This window comes from Pagrus pagrus (assembly GCF_965226575.1).
Source record: "Pagrus pagrus genome assembly, chromosome: 2".
Lineage (NCBI taxonomy): Eukaryota > Metazoa > Chordata > Actinopteri > Spariformes > Sparidae > Pagrus > Pagrus pagrus.
In genome coordinates this window covers 30,898,513-30,914,370 of record NC_140186.1, presented here as the reverse complement: position 1 = coordinate 30,914,370, position 15,858 = coordinate 30,898,513, and the positions used below count along the sequence as shown (strand labels likewise).

The 15,858-nt window shown below is 42.4% G+C and overlaps 1 protein-coding gene across 5 annotated transcripts in view; it reads right to left on the bottom strand.

Annotated features, from left to right (window-relative positions):
* Positions 1-15,858, bottom strand: part of rptor (regulatory associated protein of MTOR, complex 1) — a 197,297-nt gene that overhangs the window by 11,520 nt on the left and 169,919 nt on the right. For 2 of the 5 annotated variants that reach the window (XM_084342522.1, XM_084342525.1), the window contains exons 27-30: positions 11,175-11,289; positions 10,894-11,018; positions 9,767-9,892; positions 6,183-6,230 (exon numbers count right to left, since the gene is read on the bottom strand). In XM_084342522.1, the coding sequence (XP_084198648.1) occupies positions 6,183-6,230; positions 9,767-9,892; positions 10,894-11,018; positions 11,175-11,289 (414 nt within the window). The remainder of the gene's footprint in view (positions 1-6,182; positions 6,231-9,766; positions 9,893-10,893; positions 11,019-11,174; positions 11,290-15,858) is intronic. The other 3 variants (XM_084342523.1, XM_084342524.1, XM_084342526.1) reach the window with 3 other exon arrangements.

Below are 15,858 nucleotides of genomic sequence, written 5' to 3'. Positions count from 1 at the left end.
CGTTTGCCAAAGACATCATAAGTCCTGTTGCTTTCATGCATCTACCTTTTCTTCTAAGACTTCTTCCCTTTTAAAGTATTTTTTTCCCCGTTCTATACCTTCGTTGACAGCCAATAGGAATTGAGGGCTGACACAAGCCCGGGATGTTGCAGCTCATAGTCAGAATCATGTTGAAAACTGTTGAAAGCTTCCAATAATTTTGCCAATAAGAAAAAGGATGTTGTTTGGATACTGGTAGCTACACAAATGGTAAAGTATGACTTAACCAAACCATCAGCAGCATTGGGAGAACCACATTTCCCACAAGAGTGCAGATGCTCTTTTGATAATGGCAGTCTGTATGATGGAGTAGAAGGGATAAGAAAGGCAGGTGGGGATTCTGCAGATGAAAACACGCTCCATCTTTCTCTCACAAGGATGCTTTTACCACAGACACTACAGAAACAGCATTCTTTCCCTCCCTTTGAAACTCATCACACCATGCTTCACTCCCTCCCTTTCCTCCCTCTTTTCTTTCTTAGTCACTTCCTCCTCCTAGTTTTTTCCCAATCAATAACCGAGGATAAGGGCTCCACTACTTTGCACTCCGGCCCTGCAGGACAATAGTGAACATGTGCATCATTTGTGATCCTCTCACACTTCTCATCTTCTCTGTGCGGCTTATTTTTGAGTCGTGACTTAGATTAACTTTCTTCAACCGAACCATCTGTGACAGGACTTTCTGCTGCTCCACTTGGCTTGTGTTGTCAGAAAATACCCCCAGCCCCATGTGTGGCATTAGATCCTACGCTGTGACGTCATCCAGCTTGCGAGGGCGTCACGATTTAAACCTAGCGTGGGAACACGTGGGGGGATAGCACGTAGGGAAAACCTGGCTCAGTCAGCGACACGTTCACAGTCGCATGCGGGGACATGCTGGCTCATTTCAGAGGCTCCGAGAACAGAGGAGGCATTCCCTTTGAAGCTGGCAGCTCAGCGATGAGGAAATCTGGGTTACAATGAGGGGGGTTGCACTTGCGGAAGATTCTCCAACACACAAAGGCGTGTGCGTGTATTTCCTCTAAAATATGGAGCACACATGCCAACAAGCCTTCCTAAGATTTAGATTCAGTTTGATCCCTCTTCGTGCATCGTCAATTTTCCCTGCCCTCTCCGCTGATGAGAAATCCTTCGTGGATTCAACATAATGTGTATGAGAGAAGATCCCCGCCAGACTAAGCACTGCTATGGTCTAACTCTCCTTGTGGTTTGGTTCCTATTTTAAGCACTGCTGGATTGACTTGCTAGGGCCCCCTGGAGCAAAGATAAGATGCTCGGGCCCTATAGACCCCCCTGTTCCTTCCACTCAGTACAATGGGTCCAGATTTTCTGTTCTGGAACACCACCTCCCCATGTTTGCTGTGTGGTGCTTTGATTAAAATAACTAATTTGGGATGAGGTGACATGTAAACAACCATCCATCATACATGGATGAAAACAGAGCCTCCTTGGCGGAGGTAATAATGACAGTGAAGTGTGGCCTTTAAATTAGCACATACCAGTTGACAGTAAACCAGGGTAGCTGCCTCCTCAGCCCAGTTCAGCCTTTCCGTTTGTCTTCCCATCCCTTCCATCAATCCCTCTGGCTCTCCATCTAGCTGGTCCCTTCCACTCACCCCAAACTCACTTCATCCCACATTTTTTCTTAGTCATCCCCACTTCAGGCATCTATATCCCTCTCTGAGTCAAATCAAAAAACTTTGCCAGGAGTTCATGGGGTCAGGGGTCACAGCTCTGCAAGCTTAAACACGACCCTTGAGTTTTGTCTCTTATGGTCAAAACTCAGCTGCTCAAAACAGGTTAAAAGTCTGCCTTACTGGGAACCAATGTGGGCCTCAGCAGGTCTTAGTAACCCACACAGAAATCAATACAGACATGAAGAACAGAGATGTGAGAAGGAAGAGCAGGTGCAAAGGAGTGTGGGCAATGTTTCCTCAGCTGTAAATCCTATCACCTTACAGAGGTGGAGGTATAGATAGCTACGATCTATGTTCTCTTAAAGCCTAGTTTCTTTCTCTTCTTACTGCTTGAGATCAAACGTTCTCCCTAAATAATGATCTCAAAAATTGCAATGATATTTTTAGCAGAATGGCTTTCCCTCGTTGAATCTTCAGCAAGGGGGCGGGGGGATGCTACTTTAAACACCACTAACGGCTAGGCTGCCAACAGTTGTTGTAGATCATCTTGTTCCTGTGCCAGTGTGCCAACAAAATCCTCTAATTTGTGATATATTAATCTATTCCTTTGCAGAAATATCTTTATTTCATTCCCCCCTCTCTGTCTCTAGAGAAGGCGCCTTCGTCTGCATTCTTATTCTGCACCATTATCTCCAGTGATGGACTAGCTCTCCCACACACTGCAGCTCATTAAACCAGTGCCTTCCTGGTTCTTCTCTCGCTCAGCGTTTTCCCCCCTCTCTTCCCTTCATCGTGTTTGCTTTGAAAAGGTCCTCCAGGACTGCATTTATAACGCTTCCCCAGGATTACCCGGGACTTGCCCAGCATGTGTGTGCCTCTAATAGAAGGTGACGTTATCCATGGGAATGTTCTGACTGGCATTTGTTTAAACTTTGGAGGCTGAGGACTGGCATTTGGGGAGGTAAAAGGCTTTGACCTCGCAAGGACCTTCGAAAATGAGGCATAACCTACATGACATCAGCACTTGCTGACCTGATTATTTTGGACAGCAGACTAACACTAATTCCTTAAATCATTTTACATAATTCAGGGACATTGTGACGGAGGAGTCAAAGGAGGAGAAGCTCAACTTGTGAGGCATAATCTTATTGAACTTCACTTTTTAACATTATAAAGTGGTGTGCACATACACATTGTGTTGTCAACAATTCCTTTCTATAACAACAAACATATTCTTTGACCCATGTTTTTATGTAATGGATAACAATCTGCAACTGCTGGTTTCCAAAAATGACCTATTGGTTTAAGTCAACCGCCTTCCGGCTATAATTGCACTTTCACAACATTTAGAAAAAGAAGTTTCTGTCACTTGCCATCTTGATGTTTTTCTTGACCTGCAGTATAGCCCTTGCTTTGCATCCAAGTAAAGGCTGCGGACAAAAGAAGTGAGTCTGCCTGGAGGCTTTTTGTGTCATTTTCCTCAAACTTCCAAGTCATGTGCCTCTCTCCAACTCCACACAGAGCCTCATTTCTGGATTTAGCAAGTTCCCAGAGCCCCAGTGTTAACAAGGCACCGAGCAGTGGAGCTAAATGTAGAGCAGGACACAGCGTGTGCCTCCCTAAAGCCAAAGAGGAGAGGGCTGCCCTACTTTCACTTATGCAGCCAAAAGAAAAGTGACAAAGAAAAGGATAACATATGAAGAAAACATCCCTGCAACTGCAGGGGTGGGAATGAGCAGAGGGAGGAGACAGAGGTAAATGAAGAGGGAGAAAAGTTGAAACATTAACTGCATTTGGATCAGAGCTTAATAAGATTGGCTCTCAATCTAATCTTCAGAGATGTGAAGTCTGTGTACTGTGCAGCAGCCGCAGGAATAGTTTTTACAGTCTGTGCCAGCAAAGGTCCCCTAATTTCACTGGATCCTCTGGAGTTTATCAGGCTAATCCCTCCGGCGAGATGGTCTGGGTGGTTTTATGGTATTAAAAATCACACAGCACCAACATGCTCCCAATTAAACACTAACACGTTTGGGACCAAAAGAAATGTGAAATAGGGACAGTGCCTGTTTGAAGACAGAGCTCAGCTGCACCAAAGGCAAAAGCTCTTTCTCATTCTCATTTCAGCCAAATACCAAAGTGTGCAAATTTGCTCTCCAACAGACAGTTAGCTAAACACCACCTCCAAATAACAACTGTAAGCTAAGCTAACATAACTAGGCACAGCTGGTCTGTCAAGCTTTGGATTTCTCCAAATGTTGAAGTGATGGGAAGGGTGTTCCAGTAAGAGTAGTAATCAGCATTTAGTTGGGGTGATGTCTTTTTGTTCTTTCCAAAGCCAAAAACACATACAGAATGCAGTAAAAAGTGTTTTTATTTGCTATAATGTAAGCTGTAAACGTTAGCATGTCCAGCTACCTTGCCTGCAAAATCCACTGTGGAGTTGATCTCCATTGTGTGGAAGGTGGTCCTGGACGCTATCAAAGTTTAGGCTGATGTTTGCCTACTAGTTCTGCTCTTTGTTGCATTTGTGGAAATTTTCATTTTAACAACTCCTGCCAACATTACAGTACCTGAGATACATACGATCTTGTCATTGAACAAATGTTTTCCTACTGTTGAAAGTGAAAATGTACAGTTATAAATTCAATTCAATAAAAACAAAAATGTGAGCTAAACTGCCAAATGAGCTGTGTTTAAATGAAATATGTGTCAGTTGTTTCAATCTTCCTTATGGCACTAATAACATTCAGACTGGCTACTGTAGCTCTACACTGCAACTCAAGAACAATGTTCTTTCTTTATTCACATGTCTTCTTCATGGATCATCAACTTCTGCTGGAGACTTACAGTTTTAGCTTTTAGCCTCATTCTTTTAGCATGATATCACGTAGGTAGCAACTAAGTACAAAGTAAGGATCCCTTTTACAGGGTGCTCATTATAAAATGAGTCACCTGAAAACAAGTCAGCCAGAGGGGACATGTTTTCAACTGACTTTCAGATAAAACTGTAATTAAAATAGCTAGTATACTTCAGCTGATCATATCTGCCAGCAGGAGTTAGCTGGCTTAAGAGATCCCAAATTTAGATGTTAGCTAAATACATGTAGCTTGCTTTTGTTTACCTTGGTCCGAAATCAAGGACCTATTGTTACACAATCACTACAAATTTATAGCTGTAACTGTGCCCCCATTAAATAAAAATAGTACCTTAAAGGTATACTATGCAGTATTTGTCATTACTGTTGGTAAACACAGCATTCAAAGTTGGCCGCTCCCCCCCATGGTCGACAAAGAGAGAGAGCGATAGAGAGAACAGCAGTGTTTGAGAGAGCAACAGAATGAATGATGAGAGTGAGTGGTGTAAACAAGAATAAAACATTGAAGAAAAAAAATATCTGATAGTTTGTTGCTGAAGAGCAATTATCCTGTCTGCTGTTAGCCTCTCTGCTTTGTGCGTATGTGTATGCACAGCCCTGCCCTCGGTCAAACAGACACTCAGACCTGCAGCTGTTTATGACGAATGAAAGAGTCAAGACAGCATTGTTACTTGGTCACTACATTGTTTTGTTGAGTTCTGACCTCATGTTGTTATGAGCTGGTGTCTACACACAAATGCTCAAAGACTGAGACGTTGAGACTTCCTGATCACAGCAAAATACTAAGAAAGCAGAGTGATATTTTTATTTCATTTCGAATATGATATTTTGTCATATTTTTGTAAGCTAACCAAGAAGTTAGCATCGCCCTGGTTCCCTCGTCAAAAAGCCTCTGGGATTTTTCCATTGGATTTTTGGATTATTGTAGAAAATAAGCTCTGTGGCAAACAAGTTTGTGATATTCACACATCTTGTTCAGCAAGATAATCTTCACAGATGAACACCACATTTATGATTTTTGTATAAAAAAATAAAACGCTAACATTAAACTATAAATTAATTACATTGTAGTTGCATGACTTCAACGTCACGAACACTAAGCTTCCTAAAACACTATTCTATAAACACTTTATAATAAATTGATGAAGTTAGAAAGTTAGAATAGTTTGCAACTTAGGTCTGCTTGTAAAGACAGACTGGTCAGTAGATGTTCAGCATGATGACATTTAATGTCCCGCCAACCTCTGTAGTCTCATTAAGCAACTTGTTAGCAACTGCCTTTTTAAAGACATATAAGCGCTTTTTAATTCACAGGTACGGTATTTACTAACGCATTTTATGTTGTAGAACAAATATATGTTACGCTTTCGTAAATGCAAGAAAAATCGGCATGTCCAACTTGTCAGGGAGTACTTGTAGAAACACGTTGTCCCTTCGTTCATAGTGAGTCTTATGACTTTTGACTGCCAGGGATGAAGTGATGGAGCATCACTGGACAGATGGAGGGATGAGGGATGGGTTGGTGGTCGCAGGAATAACAGAAAACAATAAAGAGGCACGCTGCAGGCTGTTTAGTGCAGCACCTTTGCTCTGGGAGTGACGGAGTATAGAAGAGAATGGCGGCACTCACCTCCTTGCTTACTCCTGTCAAGATAGATGGAGACCCTTCTGGCCAGACCTGCGAGCAGGGGGAGGGAGCAGATGGAAGGGGGTGGGGAGGGGAGGGAGGGAGGGAGGAGAGCAGGTATGCAACAAAGCAAGCAACAAATTAGCCAAGGACCCCCCCGGTGCATGCAGACCCACACAATCGCACACATACATAAAAGAATGACTTCATGAATATAGTCCACATGCATTCAAACAGCAGAGGGATGAACAAGGTGGCTGTTTCCCAGCGTGGCGTCTCCCAAATGACTAACACTGATATGCCGGGATCAAAGAGAGAAAAGAGAGTGACTGGGAGAGAGGAATGAGCTGAGCTGTTGCCTCTGCATTACAAACAGGGACTGTGGAGGCTGCACAGGGTCCCCAACCACCAAGCCTGCAGGACACAGAATCCCAATCCCTTCACCACGGGGCAAAAAGCATGACTGGAGAGGTCTCAGAGTGTTGTGTGCATGGGAATGAGAGTTTGAGTGATGGCAGTACTGAAAAGGACGTATGGAAATACTTAAAGTGGGTTGAGCTATGCGTGACTAAATAAATCCATTAATTCAATCACACGTAATGAAGTGTGATAGCAAGATTTGTTCTTCTGGAGGTATACGTATCAGTAAAACCTGCTTGCCGCCTTGTTCAGCCTCGTGAGACAGGGGGAAAAACACAAAACAATATCAAAGAATCAGCAAAGTAACACCGAGCCAGGCAGACAGTCTACAGAGAGGGTTCAGTGCTGAAAAACAGCACAAAAGCATGTTATTGGACAACGGGGATGGGATGAGTGAGGACAGGTTGAGCAGGACTGGTGTGTATGGGAAGGTGTGTGTGTATCTGCCAGCGTCTCCTTGAGAAACGTTCATAGTCTTGTAGCAACTGCCTACAGAGGTAGAGAAGGGGTTTTTGGCAGCACAAAGGAAGACCTGAGTAATATTTCATCGGGTTGTACATTATTAATGCCACTGAGGCGATTCTAAAAATCCAAAACTTTCAAAACAAAAGCATATAATTATTGTTCTCTCTCTGAAAGACGTTTGTAGAGATGGCAATAACTCTAAAGTGGTTACTGGGCCAGGAGGTGGTGTATTGGAATGCAATGGGGAAAACTGTGTGTGTATGGGAGAGGAGGGACTGCAGATGTTTTTTAACTTTAAAAATTACTTGAACACCACAAGCTGAAGCTGGACTCTTCAGTAAAAGTTTTCGAGGAACGATCTCAGTCGTGTAGCTGTTCATATTAAAATTGATGCCTGCGCTGTAGTCTCAACGCAGAACCCACACAGCGACTGTCACTAACGATACATCCAGGATAACAAGCACACCATTAAATGTTAAAGTCTTAGTCAAAACAAGGCTGTGGCTCACTGCGGGAGAGTCCTCCGCAGGGGAAGAGCCTCTCAGGGCGATTTGTGCCGTGAGAGTCAGGCAGACAGTGATGCTAGTTAAGTGTGTCGCCTCTCTGCTGGTTCCCACAGAGCCCTGGTGACTCTGTGGCTTTGTAATGATGGAGACACATATGTGCAGCCATTGCGTGGTCTGTACCTCTACACAGATATCAAGTCGGCCTGACACTCGTCCTGACAGCTCTGCTCTTGCTAATACCAATTAGCCACTTGTGTATCTTATTCTGTAAGAGATGCGATATAGAGATAAAAACTCAACTCAAAACTGTTGTCGCTAATGTTCATACACAGAGTCACAGACCAATTAGAGACTTTCTCAATACAGACAAAAGTGTGGTGGTTAATTAATACATTTATCAAAGATGTTATCAAGTATTTGTAGCATACAATCTTCCCTAACGCAGTCAGTTTCCCTAAAAACCTCACCTACCCAGAATCGATGACTGAGAAATGCTTCAGGCAGAAAAACATAGAGTGGTGGAGAGAGTTAAGAGAAAGAGTGGGAAACCTGGCTCGTCACAGGAGTGGGTGGATGTCTCTGACAAGTGTGCGCTGTGGGTGTCAGGCCTGGTTCAAATGTTTGCGAATAACTCTGCCTCACGAATTATGGAAGTGTGTCAACACAGAAGGTAAACATGGCAGCGATTCCACCAACGTCCACACTCCAAGTTTAAAATGATTATTTATAATCAAACAGCATGGTCTACTCTCATAGCAGAGTGGGACTAATAAAGTACCTGTTGCATTTTATGATGATGTTTGTGTTCTTTACTAAAATGAATTTAGCTGTCAGCCCACAGGTTCAACTTGCCTCCAACTTTCTGAGATATGACAGATAGATGATGGATATGGCATTTATTATTATTTAGGGTGAGACAGGTGAGGCTGACAACTCATCTAAGTCACTGTTACATTAGTTGTGACTGATGGAACTAAAATTCAGACTCACAGTCCAAAACCTGACACCAATGTGGCACAAACAATCTAAGAAGAGGGTTCAAGTCTGCTGAACTGCATCACCTATAATCAGTTACTGTAAAGACCTTATGTGACATCCAGTCCTGGACTTGATTTAGTGGTCTGGTCTGTGGTGTGCTCACACATGCCGACAGCAATGATCTGATTCTTACGACCACCCACTGTGCACTGCTCTTTTCTTTCTCTGGGTAATTTCAGAATCAAAGTTTGTCACTTTAAGCGCAGAACTTCGGGAGTTAAGACATACCTTTGGCTATTTTCTGAGTAAGCTTAATACTTTGGCTGGGTTTCTTAAGGTTGGTGATCTCTAATAACGAGCTGAAGTTTCTGTCAACCAAAAACTCTTGTTAGAGTCACCTTTTATTCAGCGACTGAATTCTTAAAGCTTGAACTAAGGTTTAGCCTCATTTGATAGGACGGCTTAGAGAGTGTCAGGAAACGGGGGAGGGAGGATGGGGGAGGACATGCAGCCAAGTGTCACAGGCTGGATCTGAACCCACTGGCTGCCCGCTCTACCAGGTGAGCCGTCAGGGCGCATGGGTCTCTTTGAGTCTTAGCCTTTTGTTCGCAGCTCACTTTAATGGAGCAATAACCCTTTAAGAAGAAATAACATTCTTCCTTTTACAAATGAAAAGCTAAATTCAAAAGTAATAAAACCATCCTTTGCTTAATTCAACACACTTGAGGATTTTGCTGCCACAGCCTTGCATGGTCTGTTATGAATGGTAGCTGGTTGGCTAATGATAGCTAATAACACACTGTAGGTAGATATCTCTGTCTAACTGACATTACCTAGGTAGCTTACTGACTTTATCACTTTCTGTGATAACGTTAGGCTACCTTTTCGAATATGCTATTAAAAAAGTGTCTCCCATAGAACTAAATATGAAGCCTAACCTCTTGGACTTCATTTTTACCAGAAAAAGTACCCAAGTTCTGGCTTTTTACCTGAAACCCATCTTCTGCAGTTAAAATTTAAAGACTCCAAATTGGAGGTTTCAATACAATAATGTGCGATGAGAAAACTCCTATCCTACCTGGTTGCTCTGTAGGTGGGGCAGTGTGGAAGTGAGACTGGGATGGGGTGAACAGTGGGTGAGTCGGTGAGTCACTACAGGAAGTACTGTATGGGTGGGTGGATGGGGGGCAGATAGTAAAATAGAGCGTTGATCTTTACTGTGAGCGCTGGCGGAGGGCTGACCTCTGGTAGTGGGCAGCATGTCGGACAGGCCCTGCCATGCCGTCACCATCTCTGGGTTCTTCTGGTCGGCAAAGTTCTTCCAGATACGCAACGCTCCGTCATCTGGAGAGAGGGGAGGGGTGGGTGTAGAGATAGAAAGATACAGAGCGGGAGGTAAAAAAGTGAGGACCAGGACAGGAACATGGATAAAGAGATGCACGAATAACCCGGCACTCGTTTAAATTCTGAACAGATTTGGAAGTGTGTGTGCAACCGCTCAAAAGATAAAAACCTTGAAGTCAGAGAAAACATGCAACGCACAGCATGACCTGACCATGGACACACTCACACTTTAATCAACAGAGAAAGCAGCGCAGCATCTTAAAAGGCTCTTTGCTTAAAAGTGTTGTCGGTGAGAAACAAAGTGCGGCACGAGTGTCCAACTCTACAAACCTCCGACTGAGCAGTGGAGCTCACACGCGGCTAAGACGCCGAGCTAAACATAAAACATGTCCGTGCACTCGTGTGAGTGAGCTGTAACTACCCATAAAAGTCTCCACTTGATTTACATTCTACGCATTACCTTTTTTAACGCTGTACATTTTTTTTATAACTAATGTCCTCCCTGATATGCTTCACAGCATGACTGATTGAGAGAAACCGAATAAGTGCACATTACGTTTTGATGAGATGGAATTTAAATTTATTAATCCCAAAGCTTTTATCCTGGTCTCAGGGGGTGTGCAATGAAATACAGCATTCATTCAGAGTTTAATGTTACGCTGTTAAGACTAAACAAAATAAATGTGTGTTTCTGTGTGTCTTTTAATGCAGAGCGGTTGGCTGCAGTTCCTCTGGGTTATGAAGATAAAGCCATGGAGGGTAATTGCTTTGTTCTATTGATGAATGGTGATGAATACACACGAGTGCTTTGTGCTTGTGTTTGTTGGGGTAAGAGTCAAGTGTTTAAGGCTTGTTGCTGCTACAAATGAGTCTCATTGCGATTTGCACGGTGCTGGTGGGCGTGGGCATTTGAGCTGCTCACTCGAGGAACATCTAACTAATTTCTAACTAGGGTTTTCACTCTAGTTGTGTGGGTGTATTCATGTCTATGTGTTTCAAACCTGTTGCGGTGAGCAGTAACGAACAGTCGTGTCCATTCAGGTACTCCATGGCTGTGATGCGCGTGTACCGAGGGTTTCCATTGTAGAAGTAGTCCAGTCTCTCGCCTTTCTCCCAGTCCCAGAAACTACAGCAACACATACACACATTAACTCGTAAAGTCTAAAGAATGACTTCATCTGTTTTACATTGCAAACCCACGTGCACAGAACTGAATCATTTGCATAATGGTCTTAAAGCTGGTGATGTTTTTCAGGCTGAGTGTGTTTTCTGTGTCCCTGACCAGATGCTGTCCTTGTCGGCCACAGCGATGCAGGTGTTGAAGGGGTGGAACTTCACAACAGACGGTACTCCAGGGTTTCGGTTGATGAATATTTGATCATCCAGACGGGAGACACCTGTAACAGGGGAAACAAGCCAGAATGGGAACAAGAGTAAAAAGGAGGAGAATTTCTTGAAACTGAGACAACACGGGTTTGATACCTGCTGGAGTGACCTATTCTGCCATCCTGAACCTGTGAATTTTCTAACTTCGACAGCAGCTGGCGCTTGAACAGATAAAATATTTTCTGCCTTTTTGAGTATGCTTGCTACACTTGTGTACATTGCCGAGCCCTCTGCCCTAAGCCCACTGGGTCCAACTGAAGTTATACATTTCTAAAAATGGGTCACGAATACATATTATCATTTTAATGTGGATAAATAAACAATTGTTGCACTGGTGAGTACGGCAGGCAGCAGGAAAAAAACATATACAAACAATACATCGCCCTTAATGATTATAATGAAGGTACATGTCACCCAGTGTAATGGTGTGGCTCACTGATGTGGGTCCAACGATAATAATGGAACTCAATGGCACAGTGGAAGAAGATAAATCAGGCTTTGGCTGTACAGACAATTAATGTCATATAGTTTTATAGTTTTTTATACATGTATATACATTTATTGTTAAATTTAGCCTTTTCATGGGATTTGTTAACAATATAGAATACTCAGCATCAAAACCACCAGACGACAATGTGCATTGTTGTAGACTAGTGTCTCATCTGAGATCTTAGTATGATGCAGTAATAAGTGACATCGTAGTCGGTTTTTCAGTGCTTTTGAGATGTACAAAGGTGGACATATCTTTGGTTATTGATTTGTTTCAACAACCAGCTCCTGCATAATGCCATGTTTTAATTATTTTACTTTCCTTCTGTGTTTTATATAGGTTCTTGTCCAGCACCAACAAAAACTCCTCTCTCCAACAGAAAACACTGCTCCTGAAACGTTTTGTCAATAGTCCCGCCTTTAATTCTGTGACATCACACCACGACTACATTTCATACATTTGCATAATTTGCATGTAAAAATTGATTTAGCGCAGCTGCTCTGTTTCTTAGTGGTGCTGGGTCAGGCGTGTGTGAGCTGACCAGTCAAGAGAGAGTGGGTATTCAGGAGGCGGGCCTTAAAGAGACGGGATCTAAAACAGAGTGTTTCAGACAGAAGGTGAATGCAGTGCTGCAGCACTGGACAGTATGAGAAAACTGATGTGTTTAATGAGCACTAAAGCTATAAACCTGTAAACCTATTCTAGCAGTAACCCAAAATAAAATCATGAACCTGAAAATGAGCATAATTTGTCTCCTTTACAGTAAATAAACTCAATTTAGGGCATTTCGAAAAGGATTTTCACTCACAGACTGACACTTTCCTGCAAGAAAGCTTCTGCATTGTTACTGCAGTCAAACAATACATCCAGCTCAGACAAGCATGCTGGTGGTTTACTGCCATCAGATTGTGGCTAATATGTTAAGATCCTCTCAGAGCCAATCAAGGACCTTGGTCTCGCCTACATTAGTTACCCCTTTACTGGCTATATTTGAGGTGTTTTTTGACCAGAATTTATCATTTTTATTGGGTGAAAAAATATGACAAACCTTATTGTTCCACTGGTTGACTACTTTTTGGCAGCAGCTGATGGCTAATAAAAAGCTGCAATCGTGAATGCCCCTCTGTCTATCATTTATTTGAGTGCCTGAATTTTAGGTGCGTACGTTTATTCACAGTGCCAACAGTGCCCTTAAAAAACTGCTGACAATCCCACAATGCAATGCGCTGAATTTTATAGATGGAAAAATTAGCGTTATGTGACTCTACACCTCTCGGCGATGAGGCAAAAATGATGATGATTAGTAAGTGTCTAAAATCTCAATTTACCTCTCTATTGAGTAAAATGTTGCGTGTCCGTTACATAGGGAGTAGTAAATGGGTGAATCAGGGAGAGATTTCTGATGCAGCCCCAGTGTGTAAATGTATGCTTACTTCAGACAAACGTGCTGTAGTTGAGGTTGTTAATTTAAGGAGGCTCTGAATATTTGTTGTTACAAAACATTCCCTCTAAATTCAGGAGAAACTCTGATCATGCCTTTGGGGAAGTGGAGAATTTGTAGTTGAAAATAGGACAGAACAGAGAAAAAAACAGAGGAGAAATAATTAAATAGCAGCCAGGCCTTTGTAACAGAATTTTAAAACCAGAACATTCTGGAATTACTGATTATGGGAGTAAGAAAGAATTATAGTCTTTCTATGGTACAAAATAACAGCAGGACTTGAGGCAAAGCACGGAAAACAAACAACATATGGTAGTGTATGGTAGATTCAAGGCGGAGAAAAAAAAAGTCGAGCTGTGTACCCCTTTGGCAGATTTCAGTGGAGTATAATGCAGTGCCAACATGCTGATACAACTGATAACTTCACTGCCTCACCATATGTTGTCATGGCAACAACACATATCGGTTCACCAGCCTGTCCTTGGCTACCTGAGCGCACTCTTGAGGCCACCGTAATGAGATGAAGAAAAATGTGGAAAAATCCATCATGAATTCACCCCAGATGCAGCCGTGCCGGGAGAGATGTAGTTGGAGGGGGGAAAAGATACAAGAAGCTGAGGACTTTGTTTAAAGGCTGAGCAGGATCATCATCATCGATTTGCTGTTGTTTGTGCTGTTCAACCTGAAATTACTGTTAAACCTGAAACTACCCTGCAGACTTTAGAACTGCGTGGTGATGGGTGCAAATCTTGCATCAACAAGAAAAGAAAAGAAAATCAGGTTTATAAGATACACATTTTCTTCTTTCTTTATTTTTCACTTATTTCTAGCTTTCCTGCCTCCTTCTCACCTCTTACGTCCACAGTCTTCCTCTTCCTCCCTCCCTCCATCCCACCCTCCCACCCCATCTCGTCTGGTTTCTCTCTGGAGGGAAAAGACTGAATGAGGGCAATCCTACTACTTCTCTCTCTTTAAAAAAAGGGAGTATAGAGGGGAACTCAATGATTTACTGAGCAGACAGAAAGAGGAGAGACATGTGTGAGCTCAGGCTCTGACGCCAATTGCCTCGTGACTGTGTGTGTGTGTGTGTGTGTACAAAGTGCTATCAATGACGTTGGGGGTGTTAGCTATTCTGTTTGAGAAAGCTCTCACTTCACTTGGGGTGTCTGTGTGTATGCTGGCAACCCACGCTCTTTAATGTGTGGATTTGAGTGTGTGTGTGTGTGTGTGTGTGTGTGTGTGTGTGTGTGTGAGGGGAGTCCTGTGACTCATAAAGGGGGTCGTTTCCGACTATGGATTGATTTAAATCAATCCTCTCTCGTCACTGCATCATCCGCTCTCTCACTCACATGTCTGAACGTTGAACCATCCATGCCAGCTGTGTGACTCGGTCTGTTCTTCTGTGGACAGTCTGATTTCCACCGGATTCTGGTCTCATCGAGGCTCCAAAAACGTTTAATAAAACATGATTCTGGCAAAATCTCTGTGCTCATGCTACGTGATCTTAACACTGTATTTAACATGGCTGACAAATCACAAAAGACTCTTCTAAAATGGTCAGATCCTATCATGTACAGGGGCTATTTTCCTGTCCACTGTCAAGCACATCAACCTGGCATGGGGAGTCCCTCAACGTTCAATTATTGGCGTCAGACCATTGGTAGGAAAACAAATAAACAAAAACAAACAAAATCACCAATGTAATTAAGCAGTTTTTATTCTAATATTTCGAGTTACTACATACCACACTTAACAAATAAACATGGTTGTGCTACAATTCTCTGAAGCTACATAATCAGAAATAAATATAGCTGATGCCGAAGTGTAAAGTTAACATCATCTCGAAACTCTGAAACTGATGACCAAAATCCAACACTAAAATCCTTTCTGTCTCTGAAAATATATTTTTATACTTGCAGAAGCTTGTGTATATAATCCATTTTCTTATTTATATTTTTTTTATGTATGTATTTTGTTTTGTTTATCTTGCTTCATATTTATCTATCACTTAATCACTTTCCCCCTTCTGCTCCTTTCTCTTGAGCTGCTGTAACAAGTGAATTTCGTCAGTGGTGGGATCAATAAAGTTTAATCTTATCTCAAAGCAACCACTGCCTTTACTTAAAGCTGCAATGTTCGCTATCCTCGGGTTTGTGGGGCCAGAAGAACTCCACAACAAACTAAAAACACTGACATATTATCACTTTATAAAGCTGTTATGGCTGACGTGTTAGATGCTAATTTACACACCTAATCATGAAAGCAACATTACATTCATCTTGTTGTGAAGTTGTGCGTCTGGTAACGAGACCACTGAGGGACGAATACTCACCTTCTGGCTTTTGGCAGAAAAATATCTTTAGCTTGCTCGCTACTCTTTCTTCCCCAGCTAGTTGCCAACTTTGTGTGTCCATCATAAAACAATGCCTTAAAAACAGGCTGGATACTCCATAAAACTACAGAGTTGGTGCTCAGTTTGAGTGACTGCATTTATATTGCACTTGGTCATTTGATCCACTATTAAGAAACATTGATTGATTGAGAGCATGTTTGTTTTTTAATAATTTAAAACAAATTTTTCATGTTTTGTGAGTGCAGCACTGACATGACAGTTGCTCTATATCTTATGCACTTTTTCAGGATTTATTT